The sequence below is a fragment of the Aspergillus sclerotioniger genome (assembly GCF_003184525.1).
Source record: "Aspergillus sclerotioniger CBS 115572 chromosome Unknown BO94scaffold_23, whole genome shotgun sequence".
NCBI classification, from domain to species: domain Eukaryota; kingdom Fungi; phylum Ascomycota; class Eurotiomycetes; order Eurotiales; family Aspergillaceae; genus Aspergillus; species Aspergillus sclerotioniger.
In genome coordinates this window covers 456,885-483,751 of record NW_020291013.1, presented here as the reverse complement: position 1 = coordinate 483,751, position 26,867 = coordinate 456,885, and the positions used below count along the sequence as shown (strand labels likewise).

General features: G+C 49.2%; 9 protein-coding genes across 9 annotated transcripts; 5 read left to right on the top strand and 4 right to left on the bottom strand.

The window, feature by feature from the left end:
- Window positions 1-932: 932 nt before the first annotated feature.
- On the bottom strand, window positions 933-2,623 carry BO94DRAFT_471437 (putative COP9 signalosome subunit 2 (CsnB); the record flags this gene model as incomplete). Its single annotated transcript, XM_025608380.1, has 4 exons — window positions 933-2,186; window positions 2,241-2,301; window positions 2,356-2,514; window positions 2,580-2,623. 4 exons carry the CDS (start codon window positions 2,621-2,623, stop codon window positions 933-935), a joined length of 1,518 nt encoding a protein of 505 aa, XP_025465043.1.
- Window positions 2,624-3,747: 1,124 nt separating this feature from the next.
- On the top strand, window positions 3,748-5,150 carry rho3 (Rho family GTPase RHO3; the record flags this gene model as incomplete). Its single annotated transcript, XM_025609315.1, has 8 exons — window positions 3,748-3,797; window positions 3,859-3,909; window positions 3,966-3,983; window positions 4,048-4,064; window positions 4,123-4,137; window positions 4,190-4,311; window positions 4,362-4,563; window positions 4,624-5,150. 8 exons carry the CDS (start codon window positions 3,748-3,750, stop codon window positions 4,740-4,742), a joined length of 594 nt encoding a protein of 197 aa, XP_025465042.1. The 3' UTR covers window positions 4,743-5,150.
- An 89-nt stretch (window positions 5,151-5,239) lies between these two features.
- Window positions 5,240-6,094, bottom strand: BO94DRAFT_588055 (lipoyl(octanoyl) transferase LIP2; the record flags this gene model as incomplete). Its single annotated transcript, XM_025615865.1, has 1 exon — window positions 5,240-6,094. One exon carries the CDS (start codon window positions 6,092-6,094, stop codon window positions 5,240-5,242), a length of 855 nt encoding a protein of 284 aa, XP_025465041.1.
- A 155-nt stretch (window positions 6,095-6,249) lies between these two features.
- BO94DRAFT_537495 (pyridoxamine 5'-phosphate oxidase family protein) lies at window positions 6,250-7,559 on the bottom strand. The gene is made up of 2 exons (XM_025612286.1): window positions 7,248-7,559; window positions 6,250-7,177 (listed from the first exon to the last, which is right to left on the bottom strand). Exons 1-2 carry the CDS (start codon window positions 7,362-7,364, stop codon window positions 6,569-6,571), a joined length of 726 nt encoding a protein of 241 aa, XP_025465040.1. The 5' UTR covers window positions 7,365-7,559; the 3' UTR covers window positions 6,250-6,568.
- A 1,115-nt stretch (window positions 7,560-8,674) lies between these two features.
- On the top strand, window positions 8,675-10,346 carry BO94DRAFT_497381 (NIPSNAP family protein; the record flags this gene model as incomplete). Its single annotated transcript, XM_025609314.1, has 2 exons — window positions 8,675-9,347; window positions 9,433-10,346. 2 exons carry the CDS (start codon window positions 8,675-8,677, stop codon window positions 9,915-9,917), a joined length of 1,158 nt encoding a protein of 385 aa, XP_025465039.1. The 3' UTR covers window positions 9,918-10,346.
- A 406-nt stretch (window positions 10,347-10,752) lies between these two features.
- Window positions 10,753-12,660, top strand: BO94DRAFT_537492 (aminoalcoholphosphotransferase). The gene is made up of 7 exons (XM_025612285.1): window positions 10,753-11,200; window positions 11,271-11,280; window positions 11,332-11,489; window positions 11,560-11,606; window positions 11,664-11,759; window positions 11,814-12,478; window positions 12,527-12,660. The coding sequence occupies exons 1-7, from the start codon at window positions 11,061-11,063 to the stop codon at window positions 12,635-12,637; spliced, it is 1,227 nt and encodes a 408-aa protein (XP_025465038.1). The 5' UTR covers window positions 10,753-11,060; the 3' UTR covers window positions 12,638-12,660.
- A 781-nt stretch (window positions 12,661-13,441) lies between these two features.
- BO94DRAFT_471658 (40S ribosomal protein eS27) lies at window positions 13,442-13,756 on the top strand (the record flags this gene model as incomplete). Its single annotated transcript, XM_025608392.1, has 2 exons — window positions 13,442-13,504; window positions 13,574-13,756. Coding segments are annotated over 2 exons (246 nt in total), but the record flags the coding sequence as incomplete, so codon positions are not given.
- Window positions 13,757-14,723: 967 nt separating this feature from the next.
- Window positions 14,724-15,879, top strand: BO94DRAFT_170030 (alpha/beta hydrolase). The gene has a single exon (XM_025605920.1). It carries the CDS (start codon window positions 14,955-14,957, stop codon window positions 15,807-15,809), a length of 855 nt encoding a protein of 284 aa, XP_025465036.1. The 5' UTR covers window positions 14,724-14,954; the 3' UTR covers window positions 15,810-15,879.
- Window positions 15,829-17,760, bottom strand: BO94DRAFT_537487 (proteasome regulatory particle lid subunit RPN5). Its single transcript, XM_025612284.1, has 5 exons — window positions 17,548-17,760; window positions 17,439-17,495; window positions 17,150-17,386; window positions 16,605-17,093; window positions 15,829-16,552 (listed from the first exon to the last, which is right to left on the bottom strand). Exons 1-5 carry the CDS (start codon window positions 17,629-17,631, stop codon window positions 15,950-15,952), a joined length of 1,470 nt encoding a protein of 489 aa, XP_025465035.1. The 5' UTR covers window positions 17,632-17,760; the 3' UTR covers window positions 15,829-15,949.
- Window positions 17,761-26,867: the final 9,107 nt, after the last annotated feature.

The following is a 26,867-nucleotide window of genomic DNA, read 5'->3' as shown; positions in this document are numbered from 1 at the left end:
CCATCCATCCACCAAAGCATGTAACCCCCTCCCCCTCTTTACAAAGTAACTATTCATCTAGTGGTTTACTACAGGTGTACGGAGTATACGGGGTACACAAACAAACAACCCACCCCTGCAAAACCCACCACCAGCACTACGCCCCGAAAAAACAAAGTTTAGATAGTCTCCCCTCCCATCAAACAAGAAATTCCCGGATTCCAAGATTCCCAGTAAGCCACAAGACACTATACAGCACATACATGGGTTGCGTCTCTGAGACACACAGGAAGTAAGTACATAATCCGTGAGGCGTCAAACATGCATAAGGACGGAGTTACGGAGTAGGTACAAGGGAGAGAGAGGGGGGAGGGGGCGAGGAAAAAAGAAAAGAAAGGGAAGGATGAAAGTGACAGACAAGACCTAGACTGGTCTATTGTGGTTTGGTACTTTTTTTACAAACTTCACCCACATGGCTTAGCCCGGGTTTGACCTGTCACGAAAGTGCCGGGGGAGGTGATCCATCATCCCGCCCGTTGTCTTAGCTGGGCCTGGACTATTGGGATGTATGTACTGGCAGGGAGGGGTGGGCATGGATATGGCAAGGGTGTTGGTGGACTGTTGTAGTGTGTGCTGTGTACCCGAGGAAAAAAGTACGTTGTGTGCCTGGGTCTGGGTGTTCTTGGGAGTGGTGGCTTTGGGAACGGAGGAGGTCCCCCTGGCGCTTCTTAGTCTGGGTGGCTTACGGATGAGTCTGGGTAGGTCGTTTGCCCGTGCGCATTGGCCTTCCATGATCTCATTGTTTTCCCCTGCGGTAGGCTGTTGTGTGTATGTCGTGATTTCATTCCTTCCTATGTAGTATGTACAGACTTGACTCTGTACTCCATACCCTTGTTCTCTATCGGGATATGACGCAGCGAGGGTGGATGGACAGATGGAACAATGCATTCCCACTAGACGCCCCCCAGCCCGGCCTTTGTTCCAGGCCCGCCGCCGCTTCTGCCTTTGTATCCACCCCGCAGCCGGCGACCGCCAGCCCGTAAACTTGCAGGCGCTTCGTCTCCAAACCCGGGTTGGAACATGGGCCCTCCTCCCCTCATGCCGTGGAGCTGCGTGGGATCTTCCCTGAATCCATCCCCGTCGTTCAAGGTCGCTTGCCAAAGAGACCGCAGCGATGCGTTCCACTCCTGGAGAGACTGTAGGCGGTCCACGTCGCTAGCGCTCTCGATCTCCACAATCCCGTTTTCTTGGTCGATCTTGGCATTGAGCTTCTTGTCCAGGATCAGGAAGCTCAGAATGTCTTGGACCTCGGGTACAGAGACCCGGATGTGTTTCGAAATGAACTTCAGCGTGAATCGCGTGTATGGGGCAATCAGTTTGAGAACGGCCTTCGTCCGCATGTTCCGGCTGACCTCGTCAATGTTCTCGGCGATGAACGGATCTGCCAGGACGTCCGGGTTTTTGCTCAGGATGGCTTCGTATGCATGAATATCGTCCCGCTGGAACGCATCGACTAGATCGGTCATAGCGGAGATGCGGGGGTCATTCTTGTAAGGCTTGGTCTCTTGGGAATAGAATGGGTTGATATCCGATTTCATCAGCATGGTCGTCAACACAAGATACTTGAGCACCTGAATCCGTTGTATTGAACCCGCCTCGTCGTAGTTGCGGAATGACTCGAAGAAGTCGCTCTGTGCTTCCTCCCAGTTCTCTTCACTCATGTGCATTTTCCCTCCGCATTCTCGAATGATTCCCATGATCTTGGGGTGCGGCACCGCCGACCGGACGCGAAGGGCACGCTGGTAGAGCGCTTTGAGTCGCTTGTTGTTCTTCGTCTCGGCGTACATCTGGATCTCCAAGGCGTATAGTTCGAGGAGGTATGTTCCTTTGCTCGGGTCGTCTGTTCCATCGTCCCGTTGACATGCCCGATGCAACTCCCGCACCTTCTTGCTCAGCTGGCCGTACTCTTTCCGTTCCAGCCAAAGACGCGCCAGCTTGATGTTGGTTTTCAACCACAGTCGCTCATTGTTGGTGTTTTGGAACGAGCGCAGGGTCAGAGAGTAGAATTCCTCCATGCACTGGTAAGCTGTGTCGTCGTCCGATCCCTTTTCGATGTAATCCAGCATGTTGTTGATGGACTTCTCTGAGTAATTTCGCGTGACAGCCGATTTGACATAGGTAAGGAGCTCCCTATAGTGTTCGACGGCCTGAAGGGTCAGGACCTTATCAGTGAACCAAAGGAGCGAGAAGAGGTGGCTTACATCGCTGTATTTTCCAAGCTTGAACTCCAACTTGATGGCTTGCTTAAGTCCCTTAAACCCCCTTGACTACCATCAGCATCGTGGCGAGCCATCACTGAGGTCCACGGCCTCTTACCAGTCGCCTTTGTCTTGTTCTAGATCTGGGACACCCAAAAACTCCTCGATGGCCTCCTCGGGGTTGTCTATCTTCATCTGTTTGGCATTATAGTATTTGTTCTCGATCCCGACGTCTCCCGATTCATCGTCGTCCGCGTCTTCGTATTCGAAGTCGTACCTGCAATAGTCCAGCTGGTTAGCGGCGGCGAGCACCGGATGGCTGGATGGGTGGCTCAGGCTTACTCCTCGTCACCCGAATCTTGCATGAAATCATCATCGTCAGACATTATGAAAGGTAAAAATGGGACCTCGCTGAGTGTTGGGTATCTAGGGGAATCTAAAAGAGGCAAAGGAGCGTGCACGGCGGGCTAGAAGGGGGATGGAGATAAGTGGTGATAGGCGATGAGATGATGGACGTGAGGGAGGAATGGAGAGCTTCCGCGCCTATCGGAGCCTGGGGCCAAAGTTTCGGTTCCCCGCCTTAGCTTCCAGGTTGCTTGGGTCGTCCACGCCGGGGGCCGACCGAGCCCGACTCTATTCCTCGAGGTTAAGCACAACAAAACATGGACTTGCTGACATTCAAGAATAGTAGTCTGTTATGACATGGATATTGTCCTATGGCCCAACCATCTGATCTGCTACTACTGCGCTGAAACATCCATCACGGAAAAGTTTTCATCACTACCTACGAACTGGCAGTTCCCTCCTATATATATTTCTCGAGGTTCAAGCCCACTCAACCTATTCTTAGTTGAGTATGAACATGAAACAGGCCGTTGATAATGTCGCCTCAAGATCACCGATTAGACCTGCATGCAATGGTTCTAAAAATATATCGACACAAGCAACCGGCGGCTGTTAAGGCCTGAGCAGGCCTGAGCAGGCATACTACATCAATCTCCACAACATGACTAACCAGGCAGTGAGGGTGTGTTCACCGGTACATAGCAAGATTATCCATTATCTGACAAGCACAGCCACTACCATGAGGGCTCACTGCCCATCTAGCAAGGACGGACGGCTGTGCGGGTGAAGGAATATCGCCAATGTGGCCGTGGCCTCCGGACATCCAGAGCGGTTCAGGCACTGCGCTTGGCAGATGACGATCGTCTCATTCGCGGATCGCCTGTTGCAGGACGGAGCCGATGACATCGACCGACCCTGCACAGCGGCCCACGACTACTAAGTATCTTCGTGTTCGCAACCACTCTTCGCCTGGCCAGATCTGTGCCTCGTGAAACGTGATCAGAACCTATTCGCCCTTACTCCGCACACTCTAATCTTCTTATCTTCCATACACATTCCTGTCGTTTGGTCGACCCCCTCTCGATCCAGCCCCTTCCCTCCCTTATCATTTGCTTGGACCCTTCTTTCCGCATACCTTGACAGATCACCCTCGAATACCCTCACAATGGATCTCTGCGGCCGTCAAAAGGTGGTTCGGCGTAAGATGGTGCTACTGTCAGTTTGTCCGAGCCTTGGCAATAACGCTCGATGGCCAGAATGCTGATTCCTAGATAAGAGGGGACGGCGCTTGCGGCAAGACCTCCGCTCTGAACGTCTTCACCAGAGGGTGGGCACCTCCTGTTTTCCCCCTTGGATTCCAAGTCAGCTAACGTTTTGGGTCAGATACTTTCCAACCGTTTAGTGAGCATGGCCTTCTCTTAACGCTACTATCATAGTTCGATTTTAACGTTTGAAACCTACCCAGTGAGCCTACTGTATTTGGTGCGCATGTGCTTCCTCGGTCCATGATAACTATCATACTAACTGTTGAGTTTGCTAGAAAACTATGTGCATGGTACTCCCTCCTCCCCATACAGACCGGTTCCGCATGCTCATGTTCACCTAAGATATCTTCGTGGACAGTGTCCACATGGAATTGTCGCTGTGGGATACCGCTGGCCAGGAAGAATTTGACCGATTGCGTGCGCTATCATATGAGGACACACATGTGATTATGCTTTGTTTTAGCGTGAGGACTGACGCTCCTTGAGGGCTGGACATGATGTTGACTTGTACTAGGTTGACAGTCGGGATTCGTTTGAGAACGTGGCGAGCAAATGGATCGAAGAGATCTCGGAGAACTGCCCCAGCGTCAAACTGGTGCTCACTGCCCTCAAGTGTGACTTGAGGAAGGACGAGTTCCTCAATGACAACCCGAATGCGATAACTTACGAAGAAGGACTAGCAAAGGCAAAGGAAATCGGAGCAGTGAAATACTTGGGTAGGGACTCTATACCCTGTGATGTCATTTCCATGACCGTTCCTGACAGACATCTTGCAGAGTGCTCCGCCGTACAAAATCGTGGCATCATGGAGACATTCTACGAAGCAGCAAAAGTCGCCCTGGAAGTCAAAGCCCAGGGCTCTAACGGATCCGGGGAACGATGTGTCATTCTTTGAACCCCGCTGGCCGATTTTTTTGACCTTCGATCGTCGCATTGCTCTGTTTCTATACCCTTCTTGACATGCTTGTTCTTCAGCCGCTGAACTGGATCATTTGCTGTGAACATTCCAACCTGGGAAATACTTGGGTCTTCCACCACAGGCATCGAGGTACCATGCTTCTGGGCGTTCCAGCCTGTCATATTCACCCTCCGTTCGCTTCTCTATATATACTTGCTGCACCCTTTTTGTAATCCTGTATACCTAATGTTTGCTTTGAATCCGTCCTCCAGAAAAGCGCGCCAGTCGGAACCGTTGTGGCTGCACTATCTTTATTCAATTGCTCGCTCTGGCCGATCTTAGCATCGATGATTTTGGTATAGACCATGCAAATGTACCATTCATAATGAACCATCTTGGCTGCTCATAGTCACAATTTCCGTGCAGTGTTTAGGGTACCCCGACTCACTGTACAACCAATGTACAGCCTGTATCACCTACACGGGTAAACCATCCTACTCCCGAAGCAAATCCTCTTCTGTCACACTATACACCTCCTCAATCTTCTCCCCTCTGGCCCCCTCCCCACACGCAAAATCCGCATTCACCCTCCCAACAAACGCCCCCACAAACCGCCCAGCAACCTCCTCCACCTCCACCCCCTCCACCCCGACGCCCCGCAAACTCGTCGCCTCCCTCCCCTCCAACCCACACGCCACAATCTGCCGAAACCACCACATCGGCTCGTCCGTCACATTCAACCCAATCCCATAGCTGCTGATGTGTCTCCGCAAATGCACCCCCACCGCCGTAATCTTCCTCGGCAACTCCCCTTCTCCCTCTTCTCCCTCCTTGCCAGGAGGCTGCACCCACACCCCCGGATCCTCCGTCACCATTCCCCGTACCCCATACCCCTTTAACACCTCAATCACACTATTCTCCAATAGCCGGATATGGCATCGCGGGGTGAGTCCAAGTCGTCGGAGATCGAGAATCGTGTATGCGACCATTTGTCCGGGGCCATGGTAAGTCGTTTGTCCGCCGCGCAGGGTGGGATGGTATTCTGCAACTTTGGTTGCGGGTGGGGAAGAGGTTGTGCGCGGTGGGATTAGGAGAGAGCGAATTGGTTCTAGGGACGGAGGCAGGGAAAGATTGCCGTTGTTGGAGGGGTGGCTGGTGTTGGAGGGTGGGAGGTCGCGGCGTCCCGTTGTGTAGACGGGGTTCGGGGTGAAGGTTATGATGGTTGGGTCTGGAGGGTTTGGGGTGAGGTTCTTTTTGTGTGAGAGGAGGCGGCTGGTGAGCGTTTGTTGGAGGTTGGCGACTCGGGTGAAGGAGGTTATGTCAGGGTAGTGGATGTGGGCGAGGCGCATTTTGATGGTGGTGGTGGTTATTGGCGTTGGTGTATTTGCATTGTATGTAAGAGGGGATTGGGGTGGTGGCTGGTGTGGAATTGGGTTGGAGGGAATTGTAGAGGAATTGAGTTGAGTATTGTTGGTGGTAGCTTTTGTCCGATAAGATTCAACGTCACCGCGGAGCTCCCGGATCATGTGATGATGAACGCAATCTGGATCTCAGTTTCGTGCTTGCATCCCGGAGCTTAATTTTAACTTGACTTTGCATGCAGCTTTCAATTCTATGTACAGCAGTGGATACTTCCAAATTCGTCCGGAGGCATGACTACCAGATCATGTCCGCAGAAATCTCCAGAAACCCGGTACGCCGAAAGACCCCGATGACTGAACATAGGCATTTTGTAAGCGCCCGAGCATCTGCTTGCAATCTCCCAAATCGGCAAGTCCACTCCCGGGCGATGATATACAGGGTAGCACAAACTCCAGTAAGGACTATGCGGACGGTACGCCGTTAACCAAAGTCTCTTGCGATTCTTCTCCCTCCAAAACCAGCTGCCAATCCTTCACGCCGCCCTTCCAGTCTGCAATGCGGCCCTCGCGCACACGAACGACCACGACGCGAACATCGCTATCAATAGAGACACTGGCTCGTCTTTGGCCCTGCTCCTGCTGCTGCTGTCCGAAAGTGCCAATCTCTTCCTCGAAGGTGTTGTTTTCCAAGTGCTGCTTCTTGCACCACGCTTCCTCATCAGAACCAGACTCCAGGAACCGGGCAGTACCGGTAATGGTGGTGGAAATACTAGACAGTGCACTTGTGTTCAGGTTCAAAAGCAGGCTTGCCAATGAGGACCGTGTCGCAGCAGGCGGAGGAGACCCTTCGCGACCACCGGGATTGGGAGCCCGGGTAGGCGGACGGTGCGAAACCCAGTCGTGGACCAGAAGGGACACACGAGGGTTGGTCAGCAAATGATTGGTTTTGCGAGAAGAGGGGTTGGTGGTCATGATAATCATGGGATACGGGTCATAGGGAGTCGAGGGAAGGTAGGTGTAGGACATGAGCGAAATGTGCGGGGTTAGGCCATCACATGTTGCGAGATGAAGCTAACAGAGTGCAAAATTAGCTGCCAAGGACAGGAGTATAGCATGGGATGAATGCCATCGCAGTACTCACGAATCGCGAATTCTTGAGACTCGAGATCACCTCCGTTGGAAGGGTGGTCCCGACATGCGGATGGGTTGTTGAGGCAGAGGCCTCGTAAGAAAGCGGGGGGTTCATAGAATCCGCCATGGTGCAGGATATCAGAGATATTTCGTTCAGAGCCGAGGTACAGATGGAATTGACGTCAAATGCAACAATCACAGTCTGGACTCTGTTTGAGTCTAAGGAGCTTGTAGCACAGTGGCAGAGGGACAGCAGCAGTGGCGGGCCTGGAGGGGGCGGCCCGGAACAAGAGGCGCTACCGCTTTGGGTTGAAATCCCTAGACTCCTTTGGGACTGGCATATCGAGCCCGGACCACCGAGCGGCTTGCCGTGGATTACATAAGGCCATGCTCCGTCCACGACGTCATCGGTGCTGGGAGCTACGCTTGTGTTGTGATGATTGTTTTGCAAGCCCCTGTGCATGATAGTATGGGTGATTCTCTACCATTTACCAATAGGATTGGATACGGCACTGGAGCGCTCTCCCGCCGGTTATCAGGCCTGTCTGTAGCCGTGAGCGCGGAGGAAAGGAAGACCGCTTTCGTCATAGGCTGGGAGCTGCAGCACTACTAGGCAGTGATGATCGGCCTCGACAGAAGAATGGACAAATCACGAGGAATGTCTCTCTCGGGGGGGCTACACCTCATCCGCAGCAGCAGGACGTGTATCGGCATGATGAATTAGTACACTAGGGCTGGAATTGGTGCTCGGGCCCTATATAAGGCAGGCCCCAGCTGTACATGGTTGCTGGGAACAGCACAGCCTACCTACCAGACTGTCCAGACAGGTCTTCAGGCTTTTTCCCCGCACTCTGTTAGCTTAGCAAGTGACGACTTTCCCCAGCTTCCACAACGCGGTCCGGAGGTACCTCCAGCTGTCCTCCCTCCCTCCCTCTCTCTCTTTTCTCCCATCCCGTTTCTCTCCCACCATTGGCTCTGTTTAATTGTCACCCAATATACCAGACATCCGTCAGCCTTAACCGACAACCCGCCATTGGGGATTATTTCTTCTCCGCCCGACAATTCGACCCTCCTCTTTGCTGATCCTGGCTCTCAAAGCTTGCTACCTGACTAGTTCCGTGGACTCCTGCTGCAGTGCTCCTTCCTTTTAGCCGTCGGTCAGGTCATTCATCGCGTGTCTACCTCCCTCTGCCATCCCTGCCCTTACCTGCTGTCTCAGCTTTTTCCCCTCTCTCTGTCGAACCCCCTCTTCTCTGTGTCGCCTTCACAACCTCGGCGCCGTGGTTGGGCTCCCGTGTTGCTGTCATTTCGGCACCCAGCACTCTTCTTCACCCACGCCGTTTCCCCCAACCACTATTTCTTTTTATCTGGGAGCTCCTCCTCCTTTGTCACCTGTCCCCAAATAGCATCTACATCTGTATAGCTACCTACTGAATCATGCTCGCCCCACGCTTGTTCCGGCCAGCGTCTTCGCTGGTTCGCCCCTTCAGTTCCTCTGCCACTGCCTACCGCGCTCCCTCTATCCGTGACATCACGCCCGAATCGGCTACTGAGTTTAACGCACGTCAAAAGGAGTTCCGCGAGAATCTGGAGGTGGCTCGCAAGAAGAGAGAACAGCAAGAGAGTCAGTCTGTCGATGCTTCTGGTTCTACTGCCTCATCCCCTGCATCCCGTGACCGCCCTCGTGAGTATGCTACCGCTCCCACTGCTCCACATGAGAGCAATGCGAGCAGTAACAGGAACCCTATGTTTGATGCCGCTGGAGTTCTTGATCACAAGGCTTTGGGCTCACTTTCTACCCACCGTATTATAGGAGACGAGCAGCTGCACGAAGCCAGTCAGTCTCCGAAGCGCGGCCCCCTGTCGTCGCTCATCTACGGAACGAAGGAAGGCCAGCAACTGGACAAAGATATCGAGCGGTCGTTTTCGCAGGTCCTCGCCCGTGGAAAATACGTACATTCGATCGTTTTTCATGATGTGAAGCCCGACAAAGTCGACGATTATGTCAATCTCGTTGGCCAGTGGTATCCGCGCATGGCGTCCGACCCAGAGAACCGGGTGAACTTGGTTGGAAGCTGGCGCACACAGGTTGGAGACAATGACACCTTTGGTACTTAATTTGAAACGCGCCCAATTCCCCTCTTCCGGTGGCAGTTGGCCTGCCTCCCAGGCCTCGGTGCTGACCGTTTTTGCAGTTCATATCTGGGAATATCAGCGATACGAAGGCTACCATGCTTCCCTGCACAACATCTCCAGCCATCCTGAGTTCCCCGATTTTGACCGGAAATTGAAGAGTTTGATCAAAAGCAAGAGGACATCGTTGATGCAGGAATTTTCCTTCTGGCCAACGACTCCCCCGCGGCGCCTGGGTGGTCTCTTCGAGCTTCGATCGTACACTCTTCACCCCGGAAACCTTTTGGAATGGGAGACACACTGGAGACGCGGCCTCAAAGCCCGCCGGGAAGTCATGGAGGGTGTCGGGGCGTGGTTCGTTCAGATTGGGGAGTTGAACACTGTGCACCATCTCTGGCAGTTTGCGAATCTCGAAGAGCGTAAAGTTCGTCGAGAGCAGTCCTGGGGCATCGAAGGCTGGGCGGAGACCGTGCACAAGACGGTCCCGCTTATCCAGACCATGCAAAGCCGGATTTTGATCCCTATGCCATGGAGCCCTGTTGGTTAAGGCCAGCCGCGGTCACATGGTAACGATCACGGGGCAAGCCGTGCCCAGGCATCCAGAGCCAAGCCTGACTTATGTTCCCCAACGATCCGAGCGCCATGAACAGAGAGAGCAAAGGGGATATACAAGAGCCGGATGGAACATGGAACCACTCGGCCTCTCTATTGTTGCACTATACCGAGTCTCAGGAACCTTGGGCCCTGGTGTACTCCGTACACTGTCCACTGTTTCTCACCTGAGCCGGCCCTAGTACCATTCGTGTATCGTATCTAGCATAGCACATGTTCAAAGTGTTCCGTGCTGTATCTATTATCTTTCGTTGTTATTTGTGAAGGCCAAAATCCCCAGCCACCGAAAACAAAGTTGATCCATGGTCCCGCTTGACTGTTCTAGCGTCTCCCCGCTTTGTAGTCGACTAAATCCATTCCCGTCATCGCCAGCTGCCTCGGTCCTCGCCAGACTCAGCAGACTGGCTGCTCGGTTGCTGGCCACCCCACTTGTCCCACGACGATCAGAGCCGGGCTGCACTGGTAGAAAAGAGGAGACTCTCCGTCCGAGGCAAGCCAGCAAATGAGAGGCACGCCTGCACGTGCGCATCCCGTGTTAACCCACACCGTCCTTCGAAGATGTGCGGTGGGATTCTTTGCAGCGCCTGAAGCAGTCAAGGCTCTTGGGCCTTTGGCTGCCGAGAGCGACTGGTTGGCTTGGGTGGCTTTGGTCCCCGCGTCCGCCCTCTGTAGCGTTGGTTCCGCCGGCAGAAAAAAAAAAGTTCTTAGAAAATTCAAGGCCTGGAAGAAGACAGACATCAACAACCAGTGCCCACTATCCTCATCGCGTCTTTTTTGTCTTTTTTTTTTTTTTCCTTTTCCTCTTCTTTTCTGCTTCTTCTTTTTGTTTCCTTTTCCCACTTCATCTTTAACTTCAAGCAGCCCTTCGCCGCCAAAAGATTTCGTTCACCTTTCCGGCCCTTGTTTCCCCCGTTTCCGCGCGGCATTGGCAATTCTGGCGTCAACCTGAGTCCGCCACCGGCTTGGCTTTCCTCGCGTGTAAAGCAAAGAAACAGCATCCATCCAAAGCACATTGACTACCTGAATTCTTTGGCCGTATTCCTCCCTGTAACTCAGGCGCTTCTGACACACCAGCAAGATGGTGTACATCCGGCAGGAACAACTGCCCAAGTTGCGCGAGTACCGTTATGCAGGCATCGATCTGTCGCTTGTTAGCCGATATGTCCTCAAGCCGTTCTATAATGACTTTGTGATCAAGTTCTTCCCCATGAGCATGGCGTAAGTGGCGAGCTGGCTTGATTCATCTTTAATGTCCCCTCTGGCTAACAGCCTTGTTCGCCGGCCTTAGTCCTAACGCCGTAAGTCTCTAGTCCTGACGGGAAACGAAGCCTATAACTGAGGACTGGTAGATCACCCTGACTGGGTTCTTCTTCGTGGTAGTCAACTTCTTCACCATCTTATGGTACAACCCGACCCTAGACCAGGATTGCCCGTCCTGGGTCTATGCCAGTTGCGCCATCGGGTTGTTCCTATACCAGACGTTTGACGGCGTAGACGGCATCCAAGCGTACGAACTGCCCCTTGCGCCCCTTGATACTCTGTTGACTGGTAGACTGGATGCTAAATCGATCCTGCAGGCGGAGAACCAAGCAGAGCGGTCCTCTGGGTGAGCTGTTTGACCACAGTAAGTTAATAGACCGGACTTAAGACTTAGCTTGCTCGGAAATTTAAGTCGCATTAGGTGTCGACGCGTGCAACACGGCTTTGGGTGTCTTGATCTTCGCCGCTGCGATGAACCTCGGCCAGTCTTGGGCAACTCTGTTGACCCTTTTCGGATGTACGTGGCTCTTCCAGCAGAAGCATGAGCCTTGGAAATGCTGATAAGATGTAGCTACCATGACGTTCTATGTTCAGACCTGGGATGAATATTACACCCAGGTGCTGACCTTGGGAGTCATTTCCGGTCCCGTTGAGGGAGTTCTCACACTCTGCGTTGTCTTTGGCTTTACGGCCTTTATTGGCGGCGGCAGCTTCTGGCATCGCTCCATGCTCGAGACTATTGGCGTCCCTAAGATGGCCTTCCTGCCAGACAACATCTACGACATGGCCTTTACGCAATGGTATCTGGTCTACGGTGGAATCCTCCTCTTCTTCGCCACCGGCTCTAGCATTGTGCATGTCATGCAGGTGCGCTGCGAGCGTAAGCAGGACCCTATCAAGCCTTTGTACGGTCTGCTTCCCCTTGTCGCGGTGTGGACTCTTGTGCCAGCCTATCTCTACCTGCAGCCGACCATCTTGGAGAACTACATGGTTCCGTTCTGCCTGTACGTTGGCATGATCAATGCCTACGCCGTGGGCAGGATGATCTGTGCGCACCTGGTCAAAGCCAGCTTCCCTTACTTCAACATGCTTCTGATTCCTCTTGCTTTGGCGGTGCTCGACAGCGCCGGGGCGACGTTTGGTTTTTGGTCCAGCCTGCTGGGCGATGGCGAGAGGCAGGTTGCGTTTATCTGGGTGTGCCTTGGTCTGTCTGTTGGTATCTATGGCAGCTTCGTGGTAAGTCTGACCGATCAGGTTTCGTGGCAAAGCGCTAATCGCAAGCAGCATGACATCATCACGACGATATGCGACTATATCGACATCTGGTGCTTGACGATCAAACACCCTCATGTGGAGGTGGTAGCCGCTAACGGAGAGGCGAAGAAATCGAACTAATGCGGTCGCAATCGAGGACGGTGTCGTATGAGAGATGAGTTACGTGGGGGAAGTCCGAGTCGCATCATATGGAGGGTTAATTGGACGGAGCAGCCGTTCGTGGATTCCCGCATTGCGTACTATCGGGAACATTGGAAGAAAGGCGAGGAGTCCGGTGTCGGAATGGCAGGCACATGCCACCGGACAGGAACGTATGTCATGTCCGAATCTAGTCAGTAGCGTATTGGATTAGCGATAGAAATGTACTTGTATGAGCTTAGCACGTGGTGGCAACAGAGGTGTACACATGAGTAAGGAGTGAAGGAAGAGCTCCGTCGCAGAAGGACCTTGGAGCATCTAGCAGCATCTGGAGGCTGAGATAAGCGGGCGGTGATTGGCGGAAAAGCGGCCAGCCACGGGGGGCACTGCCGGGCCGTGGCAAAAGTGCTTGTTCGGGCAGTATTAGCGAGAGGGCTGCAACCCTATGCGCCCCAAACGGGCCGCCCTGGGTGACGCCGTCGAGAATTCCCTTCAGCGCTCGCCATCTCCACGAGACCACCTTTTCACCCTCAAGCAGGCCATCTCCATCAGCGCTTCATTCAACTCCCTTCGCTGATCGACTCTTTGTCTCGTCAAGATGGTAGGTTCTGCCCTTCGACACCCCCCATCCCAGCCTATTCCGAATATACCCTCTACATGCTTGTATCGACTGGCACACGCCGCTAGCCATCTGTGTTCCCCGTCGCCATCGCCATCCCGTCGCCGCAGGATCCCTCCAAATTTTTGTCGAAAAATGTTGAGCTGACGGACTTCCCCCTCGAATAGGTTCTCGCGGTCGACCTCCTCAACCCCACGCCTCAGGCTGAGGCCCGCAAGCACAAGCTCAAGGTATGAAACATCTGGATCGGATATCAAAATGATAAGGGATGCGGTTGGCTGATACTGGTGTCTCAACAGACTCTTGTGCCTGCCCCCCGTTCCTTCTTCATGGACGTCAAGTGCCCCGGCTGCTTCACCATCACCACCGTCTTCTCCCACGCCCAGACCGTCGTCGTCTGCGCTGGCTGCTCGACCGTCCTCTGCCAGCCCACCGGTGGTAAGGCCCGTCTCACTGAGGGCTGCTCTTTCCGCCGCAAGTAAACGTCTCGACGCGACCGTGCCGGAGCGATGATGAAAGCAATGTGGCGTTCTTCAATGATGATGGATTAATATATCTCGTTTTTCTGAGGAAACAGATTCAGATAGAAGATGGAATCCTCGCCCCTTGCGAGAAGCCCTGCGGAACCACAGACAAGGGAAATGAAAAAATTTTGACCAGGCACACAACCCGTTGATACACATCCAAAAAAGCGTTTCTTCTTTCTTCCTACTTCGCGCAGGGGAGTTCCGGATATCTGGCATATGATCGGTCCATACTACCAAACTACACTTGCCTTGATCTCTGATTTCGCTTTTTGCTTTTCGCCTCTGCGTTGTGTGTTCCGTGTACCTACGATGTACTTCGACAGGGCACGATGGGATGACACAACGCCCCAGTCACGTCTACCTGAGCTTTGCCGGTTGCCGCAGGAATTCGGATGTTGCGGAGCGAGAGATTCCATCCATCGTCGACGAAGATGAATGATGGCGGAGCCGGCATTGCTTGAAGTGGCGTGACTGGGCTGCAAGGTCGGATTATCAGCCTGAAAAGGACGGTGCCGGCGCTGTGGAGTTGTGATACCCTCGTGCAGTAGCAATCGTATGCTTATTTGGTCAGTATGGACATTGTAGGTTGTACATGTAGGCCCCTGGACCTTCGGAGATGTGGCTCCGCTATCTCCGCAATCTGCGTAGCCTGTAGCCCTACAGAAGCTGGGGTCAGTCTGTGACACTTGCATCTAGACCATTTCTGGCATTCCCTATCCCCTGCTTAACAATGGCATTATAGCCGCCATCCACTTGCCCATCCGTTTGCCCATACGAGATCGAATGTATCGGCGACAGCACTCACGGACAACGCCAATACCCCAAAATGGTAGATACACCCCAGATGAACCAGAAACCTTTATTCCCTTGACCCCTTTATCCCCATCCACTCTGAACCCAGACGCCCCCGACCCTAGGCTCAATCGATACCCCGACAAACCACCACCACCACCACCCGCTTATCTTATCTGCTCCTCTCCCACTAGTACATTTTCTCTCCCCGACATCTTCACCAATTCCTCCTCTTACACCCTTATTCTTCTCTTTTCCTCTCTACTACACCAACTAAACATACTACACAACTACACCCTCCTCAACAAACACCCCTCAACACCCACACCCACACCCACACCAATACCAACCCCCCCAAACCATGCCGCCACTAAAACTCCTCTGCCTCCACGGCTACACGCAATCCGGCCCCCTCTTCCACGCCAAATCCCGCGCCGTGATCAAACACCTCACCAAGGCCCTCCTCCCCACCCACGCCGTAACAACCACCTACCCAACCGGTCCTATCCACCTCCTTCCCTCTGACATCCCAGGCTACGACCCTTCCTCCTCCACCTCCTCCGACGAAACCTCCACAGACTCCTACGGCTGGTTCCGCCGCCACTCAACCCTCAACCCACCCCTCTACACAGACCTCTCCCTGGGTCTCGAAACCATCGCCCAGACAATCCTATCCGAGGGTCCCTTTGACGGCGTAATCGGATTCTCGCAAGGTGCTGCAATGGCCGCCATCGTGGCGTCGCTTCTCGAACCGGGACGAGAGGAATCTGTTTCCCGGTTTTTGGATCCGAAGGTGGCGTGTGCGGGGACGGAGTTTGAGGGAGTGGCGGGGTTTGAGGTGCCCCGGGTTTGGTGGGAGGAGGTGCGAAAGGTACAGCCGGAGTTGAAGTTCGCGGTGTGTTATAGTGGGTTTAGGGCGCCGGGGCCGAGGTATAGGGGCTTTTATGAGCCGGGGGTTAGGACGCCGGTTTTGCATGTGTTGGGGTCGTTGGATGCGGTGGTGGAGGAGGCGAGGAGTAGGGCGTTGATTGAGGCTTGTCAGGAGGAGGGGGAGAAGGTGAAAGGGATGGTGGTGGCGCATCCGGGAGGGCATTTTGTGCCGGCGCAGAGGCCGTATTTGGATGCTGTGGTGGGGTTTGTGAGGGATGTGTTGGAGGGGGAGAAGAAGGGAGAGGTGGTGGAGGAGGATGTGAATGATATGGATTTGCCGTTTTGATGGGGGTGGGTGATGTAAATACGGAGTAGACGGAGGATAGACTAGATTTCATAGACCATACATTGAGTTCGACTTCATCAGTTGTTCCGTTCCATTCTACTGTCGTCAGTGTACGTTTGCTATCCACATACATACAGGCTCTAACGAGCCTTGCCCTTCTCACCACGAGAGGGCAGGATCCGCGCCATCATCTCCTCCTTCGTGATGAGGTGGTCGATCCGCTCCAGGAGCCCCAAGAGGCTCTTCATGTCGCTGCTCCATTCGTTCAGCACATCATCCGCATCGCGCGGCTTGGCGAAGTTGACCAGCCGTGCCGGACGGTCGATCTTCGCGTAGATCGTCTTCGAACACACCAGCTCGCTGATGTACTTCTCCGTCTCCTCCTCCGTCAGGTCCAGCAGCTGTGTCAGCCGCCCCATCTGGATGCGCGTGTAGTACTTGGCCACCACTCGCACATTGTGCTCGATCACCCGCTTGCGGAGGTCCTGCCACCTCCGGTGCGGCTGGTCCTCTGCCGACTGGCTAGCCTGAGCGCTGAAGACGTCCGTGTTGCAGAGGTGGGGGCCGAACTGCTCTCCCACCATCGGCCAGCGCATCAGCTCGTGGATGGTGAAGAGCTTGACAAGGCGGCCTTCGACAGGGACCAAGGAGAGCCGCGAGTCCTGTTGGATGCGGTGCAACAGATCAGACTGTTCGTTGTCGTAGGGGGACAGGACGATGTAGTAGACAATCCGGGCAAGAACCTGATACCATGTTAGTCTGAAGACATGCCCACTATCGGCGAGGAAATCTTACTGCGCGCAGTTGCTCCGGATTGCTCTCCACCGACTCCGTATCCAAGACCTCCCGATAATGTTTGCAGACATCGAGATACTTGTAGTCATGGTTGGCGAGAATGATCTGTTGTTCGTAGTAGCGAAGCTTCAGGTCGGTCACGTCGTCATCAACCTCCATCGGTGCCTCTTCCGGTCCACGCGTCTTCTCCTTCTCTTCGGCCTCCTTCTTCAACTTCTCGATTTCCTCGGCGCTCTTCTTCGGCTTGCGGGAAAAGTATCTCTTGTTGATCTTGCGGCTGAGGATGGTGGCCTGTGTCCAGTCGCCCCGTTCTATGCATAGGGCAACCTGCTCCAAGATGAATTCTGTCTTCTCCCGTCTGGTCATAGATCCAAATGTCTCGACCTGCAACTCGCAGAGGATATCGGCGGCGGCGTTCAGGTCGCCCTGGGACTTTTTGATGTTGGAAAGGATGCGGGTCACGCGAGCTCTCTCGACTTCGACGAAGATCTATACACAAGCGCATCAGCAGGATGTCGGGCTGGACGGGTGTTTATCGCACTGACCTTTCCTTCGGTCACAGTCCGCAGCGTGTTAATGGCGGACAGTTTGACCTCCATGTTGGGCGTCTCCTCCAAGAATCCCATCACCACCTGGACCATCTTCGTTACGGCTTGCTTGAGCTGGCCATGCTTCTTGGATAGCAGGAGCACTTGGTCGTTTAGGAGGTTCCAGTCACCCGAGTTCTTGCTGATTGTGACGATGGTAATAAGGAGACGGGATGTCGTGGCAAGATCCGAGGCCTATAGCGTGGGTCAGAATTGCGTTATCGCCAGATGGACGGAAGGGCCGTACTTGTCTTGCCTGCTTCTCCAACACGAGGAGCTTGTCAATGGCACCCTGCACATCGCTCTGTAGCCAGTCAGTAGGTTGCATTCGCTAGAGGGCTCTCAGAAGCGTCTACCTTGGCAAGCTGTTCTGCCTCTGGGATCAGCTTGTCAGCATCCTTGGAGAAGTCCTTCTCCGGCTTGAGCAGGGTCTCGGACATGGTGACGAGGGAGCGTCACAGCTGGAGTATGGGCTGAAATTAGACGGGGATGTATCTGGAATTATTTCGAGAGTGATACAAAAGAAAGGAGGACGGTCGCAAGAGGATGGGGGTATGGGGAAGTGATGGAGATTGGAGACATGGGCTGGATCGGAGCTCTGACGTGCAGCTCGAGTGGCGGCAGTTGTGTCACGTGACCGTCATCGCCGCAGCACTTCCGGCCATCTCCTCCATCGGTACTTCTTCAATAGTTCACGCATCATATTCGCCATAACCACTCTCTCGGATGATGCCTCTAATCTATGACCGATGCTTTCAGTCATTGGCTGGTCCTACCAAGTTTTCCAATGAAAGATCACATGAGACCATATCCGGAATGAAATAACACATTGATAATGACAAAGTGTCATGAAGTGGAAATGCTCACTATCTATGCAATCTATCCAAGTACACAGAAGCGAGACTATTCAACTGAGTACAATAAGTAACAGAACAGCTCTGGCAAGCTGGCTGAGCCAAGGTGCGAGAGTCGGGTGATTATCCTGACAGTCGAGTCTCACCCTTGGCAGAGGCAGCTTTTCATTAAAAGTGTCACCTTACTATGTATTCTGCTTTTCTCCCCTCGACCTTTCTACCATAACAATAACACTAACGTAATCGGTAAGCGAGTGGCCACCCGCGTTCCGAAAACACGCGTTTTTTCAACCACAAAGCATTGAATCCGCGATATCACCACCGAAAAATGTCCAAATCGTTAAAAAACGGTGTTGAACAAGAGGGCCGGATCGTCCTCGCAATTGAAGCTTTAAAAAATGGCGATACTCCTAACGTGGCCCAAGCAGCCCGCGATTTTGAAGTTCGTTGATCAACTCTCCGGCATCATCTGCAGGAAATCAAATCGCGTACAGAAATACGTGCAAATTCATTAAAATTGACTCCTGCAGAGGAGGAAGCCTTAAAGAAATGGATAATTTCTTTGGATCAGCGAGGCCTTCCACCCAGGCCTTCATACATTCGTATAATGGCTACTCTCTTAATCCAAAAGCGTGATTTGAACTACCGTACAGATATAGGAGAGAAATGGGTATATAACTTTATCAAAAGATATGATACTTTAAAGTCTCGTTTTTCCCGCTGTTATAATTATCAGCGCGCTCGCTGCGAGGATCTAAAGATGATCAGCAAGTGGTTCTCTCATATTTAAGCTGCTATATCAGAGTACGGCATCGTAAATAAAGATATCTACAACTTTGATAAAACTAGATTTACTATGGGAATGGTGTTTACTGCGCGTGTTATTACCAGATCTGACTGTATTGAAAGACTGTTCTTTATACAGCCTGGAAATCGCGAGTAGATAATATCAATTAAATATATTAATGCAGCTGGCTGGGCCTTACCTCTGTTTGTGATTCTTAAAGGCAAGGTTTATATATAGTTATGGTATTAAGATAGAAAGTTACTTTCTAATTAGAAACTTCATATATTACTGAATGGATAGACTACTAATAAAATAGGCCTTTTTTAGCTGCGTAAACACTTTATTCCATTTATCCAAAGCTGAAGAACTGGGAAATATAGCCTCCTAATACTCAACAGCCATGACTCCCATTTAATGCCTGAATTTAATAAAATCTGTAATCAAAATAATATTATTTCTGTCTGTATGCCTCCGCACTTCTCATACTTGTATCAATTGTTAAATGTTACATGTTTTTTTGCTATTAAAACAGGTATATAGTGGGTTGATTGAGAAGTTAATCCGCGCGGGAATCTACAAAGTTGATAAGAAGAATTTCTTGGATATATATCCAGATGCTCGATTATTCGCTTTCAAAAAAGCAACTATACAGAGTGCTTTTCGCGCCGCAGGAATAGTGCTTTTCTTACCTACCAAGGTGGCTAACCAGCTTGTTTACTGCCTTCGTGATACTACCCCCCCCCCCAGCCGGCTAAGTACAGCTTCAACGATATCAAAGACTCCTAATAACGTGAGACAATTAAAGAAGCATGAATCTACTATCAAAAAGGTGCTTCGCGAGCTCTCGAAAAGCCTGTCTACACTAATAAAGACTGCTTTATCATATATAATAAAAGGCTGTGAGATTGCAATTAATCAGACAACCCTTCTTGAAGCCGAAAATCGCCAACTCCGAGAGGGAAAAGAGCACCAAGAAAGAAAGAAGAAAAGGAGTCATCGCTAAATGACTGGTCTTGACGGTCTCACCGTACAGGAAGCAATTAAGGCTTTTCAACAGCCTCGTCAAGCCGGCGAAGCACCTGGAGGCGAGGTGATCCAGCCGGCTGACTATGAGGAACAACCTCGCCGCCGCGCGCCACCCCGGTGCAGTGATTGTAATCAATTAGGCCATAAACGTACACACTGTCCTACAAGAGAAATCAACTAAAAAAAAACATTTTTAATGACTTCAATATGTTAAAGAACGGCTTCAAAAATGTATGTTGATCGGAATACGCGGGAAGGGTGGCCACTCGCTTACAGTGGCCACTCGCTTACCGATTACGTTAACGTATTTCATAAGCGAGCGGCGCACCTCTCGCATTTTATACGCGACTAAAAATCTCGCTCAAATCAACCACCAACCATGCCTCCAAAAGCGCGTCAAAATTCAAGAAATTTAGCTGAGCAAGAGGGTAGAGCTGTACTAGCTGTTTCTGCTTTAAAAAAATCAGAAATCTCTAGTATTCGTGAAGCAGCTCGCGTATATAATGTCTCTGAAACAACCCTTCGCAGACAATTACGCGGTATATCTTCACGCTCAGAAACACGCGCTAATAGTCATAAATTGACTCAAAATGAAGAGAAATCGCTCGTACAATGGATTCTATCACTAGATCGACGTGGAGCCCCTCCCCGACCGTCCCATATATAAGAAATGGCCAATATTCTACTTACTCAACGCGATACTATCCCAGTTCAATTAGTCAGGGAGAACTGGGTCACCAACTTTATTAAACAACAAGATTATTTGAAAACTCGCTATACTCAACATTATGATTATCAACATGCTAAATGCGAAGATCCTAAGATTATACAAGAGTAGTTTAACTGCATGTAAATCACGATAATACAACACGGGATCGCACAGGAAGATATCTACAATTTTGACGAAACTGGCTTTGCTATAGGCTTAGTAGCTACTGCTCAAGTAGTTACTAAAGCTAACTACTACAGAAAGGCCTCTCTTATACAGCCAGGTAATCAAGAATAGGTTACTTTAATCAAGTATATTAACTCTACCGGTTGGGCGCTTCCTCCATGTATGATCTTTAAAGGCAAGGTCTATATAGAGGATTAGTATCAAGATATCAAACTCCCAGTGATAGTAGGATTAAGGTTAGTCCTAATGGATGGACTACAGACGAGATAAGCCTTCGCTGGCTTCAAAATCTCTTTATTCCTACTACTAGTTATACAACTGGCAGATATCATCTTCTTATTCTCGACAGCCATGGTAGTCATTTAACACCTCAGTTCGATCAAATATACAGCGAGAATGATATTATTCTTATCTGCATGCCTGCACACTCATTATATCTACTACAGTCTTTAAATATTAGCTACTTTTCATCTCTAAAGCGGGTGTATGGCAGCTTGATAGAGAAGCAGACACACTTAAGAATTAATCATATTAATAAGCTTAATTTCTTAAAGACCTTTCCACAAGCTCGCGAACGTGCTTTTTAAACAGATACTATTCAGAATAGCTTTACAGGTGCTGGTCTAGTTCTATTCAATCCAGATAGGGTACTCAGTCAGCTGAATATTCAGCTAAAGACCTCTATACTACCAGGCAGTTAATCAACCAATACAGCTCTAAAAACGCCTTATATAACTAGACAGCTTGAAAAGCAGGCATCTATTGTGAAGCAGCTGCTTAAAACGCGTATATAGAGTCCTTTATCTTTACTAGAAACGCGGTTTGATAAGCTTATTAAAGATCATGAATTATATCTTAATAAGCTTATTCTTGCACGCGAAGAAATCCACGAATTATATACTTCTAATATAAAGAAGCTTTGAAAAAGAAAGTGCTCTACTAGACAGTAAGAAATTATAGAGGGTTTAGTTATTCAGAATAGCCTAGAGCGATTTCAGCGCGAGAATCAGGTTGATGAAGCTCAAAATATGCTTCTTCTAGATCCTGTACTTTCTACAGATAGGCCACGTGTATGAGCGCTCCCGCGCTGCAGTGATTATCATATTCTAGAATATAGGTGATTATAATATTCTAATCGAGTTCCTAATTAATTTTTAGATAGAAATGCAATTATTTTATTGATAAAGCCTCTAGTATTTGGCCCATGGGCAGGAATGAAGCGGAGGTGCGCCGCTCGCTTGTGTGCGCCGCTCGCTTATGAAATACGTTAACAGTAACTAACGTATTTCACGGGTCATCCGACCGCCGCGTCAAAAAGTCATCGCGTGTTCGGCACCTCTCTATTCAACCAACCACAATGCCTCCAAATCGAAAGAAAAATCGTCAAGAATTAATTGAGCAAGAGGGCCGGATCCAACTTACAATTAAATATTTAAAAGATGATAAAAAACGTAATATTCATCTAATGGCACGCGCCTACAATGTCTCATACAGAACCCTCCACGACCACGTACAGGGAATTTAATTTTAATTAGAATATTACAATCATAATCTTAAACTCTCTGAAATTTAAGAGAATACTCTAATATAGTGGATTCTATCGCGTGATCGGTGTGGAGTTGCTCCACAACCTGCTTAAGTATGAGAAATAGTAAATATAATTCTACAAACCGTAGACTTCTCCTTCTTTAATCCTGTTAGTAAGAACTGGGTTACCACCTTTATATAACGCCGTGAAGAAATTAGTTGTTATTTTACCAGAAAGTATGTTTATAAAAGAGCTAAATGCGAGGATCCAAAGCTTCTACAGGACTGGTTTATAATCTTATAAGATATACAGGCGGAGTTTGGAATATTAGATAAGGATATCTTCAACTTTGATAAAACGGGCTTTACAATGGGAATAATTATAACTACAAAGATCATGACAAGAGCTAACATACCTGATAAATCTTATCTTATACAGCCAGACTAACATGAATATGTAATAACAATCAAGTGTATCAATTCAATGGGGTGGAGTACCCTGTCAAACCCTAGGATCGCTTCTCCCTGTTCCTGTTAGCTTAGCTCCCGTTCCAATACGTACCTTCGAACTGAATCAAGGTAAGTCAGACTGATGACTATCTAAGATGACTGGTCCTGAACAAGAGAAGAGAAGTAAGGCTAGATAGTGCTGTATAGCTATCTATAAGTAAGTAACGTATCCGGTAAGCGAGCGCCGCACGTAAGCGAGCGCCGCACCTCTACCCGATTTTTATATATAGGTGAAATTCTAGGGCCATTATCAATAAAATAATTGTATTTCTATCTAAAAATTAATCAGGAACTTGATTAGGATATTGTAATCACCTATATTCTAGAATATGATAATTACTGCAGCGCGGGGACGCTCGTACACGTGGCCTATCTGCAGAAAGTGCAGGATCTAGGGAAAGCATATTTTGAGCTTTATTAACCTCGTTCTCACGCTGGAACTGCTCTAGATCTTCCTAAATAGCTGGTCTCTCTGTAAGAGCTAGCTGCCTAATAGAGTATTTCCTTTTTTAAAGCTTCTTTATATTAGAAGTGTGTAATTCGTGGATTTCTTTACATGCAAGAATAAGCTTATTAAGATATAATTCATGGTCTTTAATAAGCTTATCAAACCATGCTTCTAGTAAAGATGAAGGACTCTGCATACATGCTTTAAGTAGCTGCTTCACAGTAGATGCCTGCTTTTCAAGCTGTCTAGTTGTATAAGATGTTTTTGGAGCTGTATTGGTTGATTAACTGTCTAGTAATGTAAAGGTCTTTAGCTAAATATTCAGCTGACTGAGTACCTTATCTGGATTGAATAGAACTAGGCCAGCACCTGTAAAGCTATTCTGAATAGTATCTGTTTAAAAAGCATGTTTACAAGCTTGTGGAAAGGCCTCTAGAAAATCAAGCTTGTTAATATGATTAATTCCTAAGCATGCCTGCTTCTCTACTAAGCTGCCGTATACCTGTTTTAAAGGCAAGAAGCAGCCAATATCTAGAGACTGTAGTAGATGTGATGAATGTGCAGACATGTAGATAGGAATAATATTATTCTCACTGCATATCTGGTTAAATTGAGGTGTAAGATGGCTGCTATGGTTGTCTAGAATTAGAAGACGATATCTTCCAGTTATACGACTAGTAGTAGCAGGAATAAAGAGGTTTTGAAGCCAGCGAAGGCCTATCTCGTCCGTAGTCCATCTATTAGGACTAACCTCAATCCTGCTATTGCATGGGAGTTTGATATCTTGATACCAATCCTTTATATGGATCTTTCCTTTAAAGATCACACATGAAGGAAGCACCCAACCGGTAGAGTTAATATACTTGATTAAAGTAACCCATTCTCGATTGCCTGGTTGTACAAGAGAGGTCTTTCTGTAGTAATCAGCTCTAGTAACTATTTAAGCAGTAGCTACTAGGCCCATAGCAAAGCCAGTTTTGTTAAAATTATAGATATCTTCTTGTGCGATCCTGTGTTGTATTATAGTGATTTGTACGCGATCAAACCACTCTCTAATAACTTTAGGGTCTTCGCATTTAGCGCGCCGATAATCGTAATGTTGAGTATAGCGAGTTTTCAAGTGATCTTGTTGTTTAATAAAGTTGTATACCTATTTCTCCCTGACTGATTGGATTGGTGTAGTACCACGCTGAGCGAGTAGAATATTGGCCATTTCTCGTATATGAGAGGGTCGGGGAGGCGCTCCACGTCAATCTAGCGATAGAATCCATTGTACGAGCGATTCCTCTTTATTTTGAGTCATTTTATGATTATTGGCGCGTATTTCTGCACGTGTAGTAATACCATGAAGTCGCCTGCGGATAGTTCTCTCAGCAACATTATAAACACGAGCTGCTTCACGAATACTGCAAATTTCTGAATTTTTTACAGCAGAGACTGCTAGTAGGACTCTTCCTTCCTTTTCGATTAAATCTCTTGGATTTTGACGCGCTTTTGGAGGCATGGTTAGTGGTTGAAATGAGCGAGGTGTTTGACCGCGATCAAAATTTAGGAGGTGCGGCGCTCGCTTACGTGCGGCGCTCGCTTACCGGATACGTTATAGACAAGTATTATTACTAAGCTTTACCAAAACATATAGTTACTTAAAGACAGTTATACTGAGCATAAAAAACAGAAATAGCTAAATACAGGAAAGAGTGTCCTTATATCCTATTCTTTGTATACTATATCCTATACTATTCAGGGTAGATCGAGGATCAATCTAATCATGTTTCTGGATTCCCATATACCTTCCATATACCCTTAATAGTAGATCTGATAGTAGATAATCACATAACACAGCACCACTCCGGATATTACTGTTACAGACCCCTGCTAGCTGAACGGACTAGTGAGGCGGACTCGCCAGGCAAAAAGGCCACGCCTGGAAGGCAAAGGATTCTTATCGAGTAAAAACCCGATCCGAGCGACCTACAACCAGGACGGTTACACAACACGTGACCACGACGGACATGTCACCGACACGCTATAACATGGCAGCGCTACGACAGGACATGGCAGCGCTACGACATAACATATCGGCGACATGACATATCATGGCGACGCCATGACGAAGGATAGGATATAAGGACACTCTTTCATGTACTTAGCTAGTTCTGTTCTTCGTGCTCAATAACACTGTCTTTAAGTAACCATACGTTTTGGTAAAGCTTAGCGACAACACTCGTCCGCACTTACTTACGGATAGCTGCGCGGCACTATCTGGCCTTACTTCTCTTCTTCTGTTCAGGACCAGTTCTTTAGATAGTCATCGACCTGACTTACCTTGATTCAGTTCAAAGGTACGCCTTGGAATAGAAGCTAAGCTAACAGGAACAGGGAGAAGCGATCCTAGGGTTTGACAATTACTCAGACCAGGATTCTACTTGATAAGAGCTGCTGGTTGTCCGAGTCCTGCCTTGTCGTCACTTTTCTGCCTAACAAGTCCGCTCCGCTAGTAACCTGGCTAGCAGGGGTCTGTAACATACCCCTCTACCATAATTTTCAAGGGAAAAGTCTATATAGAAGAATGGTTCGGCGAATACAACCTTCTACACAACTAATATATTAAATTATCAGTAAATAGATGGACAAATAATAACATTGGCCTGTAGTGGCTTAAAAAGGTTTTTTTACCTGCTACAAATACTCAAAAAGTCGGCTAATATAGACTCCTTGTTCTTGACAGCCATGGGAGTCATTTAATGCCTGAATTTAACAAGCTTTGTAAGGATAATAAAGTTATTTCTATCTGCATACTTGCTTAATTATCTCATCTTCTGCAATCTCTTGATATTGGCTGTTTTAGATCACTGAAGCAGGCGTATGACTGTCTTATTAAGTCAAGAATACGACTTTCATATAATTATATTAACAAGCTTGACTTCTTATCTAAGTATTCCACTGCTCACCGGGAGGTCTTTAAGCCTCAGAATATTCAAAGCAGCTTCACTGCAGCCAGAATACACCTATTTTACCTTAAAAGAGTCTTTAAAAAGCTTAATATTATATTATATACACCGACACCCCCCTCAAGCCGCGGGGGGCAGTCTGCGACCTCCTCCGCGCTTGTAATACCATATACGGTCAAGCAATTGCAGAGACAGGCAGAGTCGCTTAAAAAGCTTTTAAAAAGAGGATCACAGAGTCTCTCTACACCTTCAAAACATGCTCTGCAACAAATTATTAAAGGCGCCTAGATCTCTCTATATAACTGTACATAACTGGCACTTGAAAACCATGAACTCCGCACTGTAAATGAAAAAGAGAAGAAGAAGGCATGTTTTAAGCGACAGATAACTTCTACAGGCAGCCTTATAATATAAGAAGGTATAGACCTTGTAGTAATAAGAAATACTTATGTGAATGTAGAGGTAGGACTCTCTACAGATCCTACATCTTCAACTTTAGACACGCCAAGACGAGCTCTACCAACATGTTCTTTCTGTCATATTCAGGGCCGTACAAGAGCTCAATGTTCTATACGTTGTCAACACCAAGAAAATTAAAAATAATGAATTTTGCGTTGTTGCGAATGGCTTCAAGTTGTAGAGCGTGGTCGAAAAGCGGGGCGGCGGTCGGATGACCCG

What these genes read in the sequence shown, in the direction of transcription:
- BO94DRAFT_537495 (XM_025612286.1), bottom strand. Translation starts at nt 7,364, where the DNA reads ATGGCGGATTCTATGAACCCCCCGCTTTCTTACGAGGCCTCTGCCTCA. An exon ending in GTCTCAAGAATTCGCGATTC is followed by an intron (nt 7,178 to 7,247) that starts GTGAGTACTGCG and finishes GCACTCTGTTAG; the next exon opens with CTTCATCTCGCAACATGTGA.
- BO94DRAFT_537492 (XM_025612285.1), top strand. Translation starts at nt 11,061, where the DNA reads ATGGTGTACATCCGGCAGGAACAACTGCCCAAGTTGCGCGAGTACCGT. An exon ending in GGGTGAGCTGTTTGACCACA is followed by an intron (nt 11,607 to 11,663) that starts GTAAGTTAATAG and finishes AAGTCGCATTAG; the next exon opens with GTGTCGACGCGTGCAACACG. An exon ending in TCTGTTGACCCTTTTCGGAT is followed by an intron (nt 11,760 to 11,813) that starts GTACGTGGCTCT and finishes GATAAGATGTAG; the next exon opens with CTACCATGACGTTCTATGTT.
- BO94DRAFT_170030 (XM_025605920.1), top strand. Translation starts at nt 14,955, where the DNA reads ATGCCGCCACTAAAACTCCTCTGCCTCCACGGCTACACGCAATCCGGC.
- BO94DRAFT_537487 (XM_025612284.1), bottom strand. Translation starts at nt 17,631, where the DNA reads ATGTCCGAGACCCTGCTCAAGCCGGAGAAGGACTTCTCCAAGGATGCT. An exon ending in AGGCAGAACAGCTTGCCAAG is followed by an intron (nt 17,496 to 17,547) that starts GTAGACGCTTCT and finishes GACTGGCTACAG; the next exon opens with AGCGATGTGCAGGGTGCCAT. An exon ending in TGGAGAAGCAGGCAAGACAA is followed by an intron (nt 17,387 to 17,438) that starts GTACGGCCCTTC and finishes CCCACGCTATAG; the next exon opens with GCCTCGGATCTTGCCACGAC.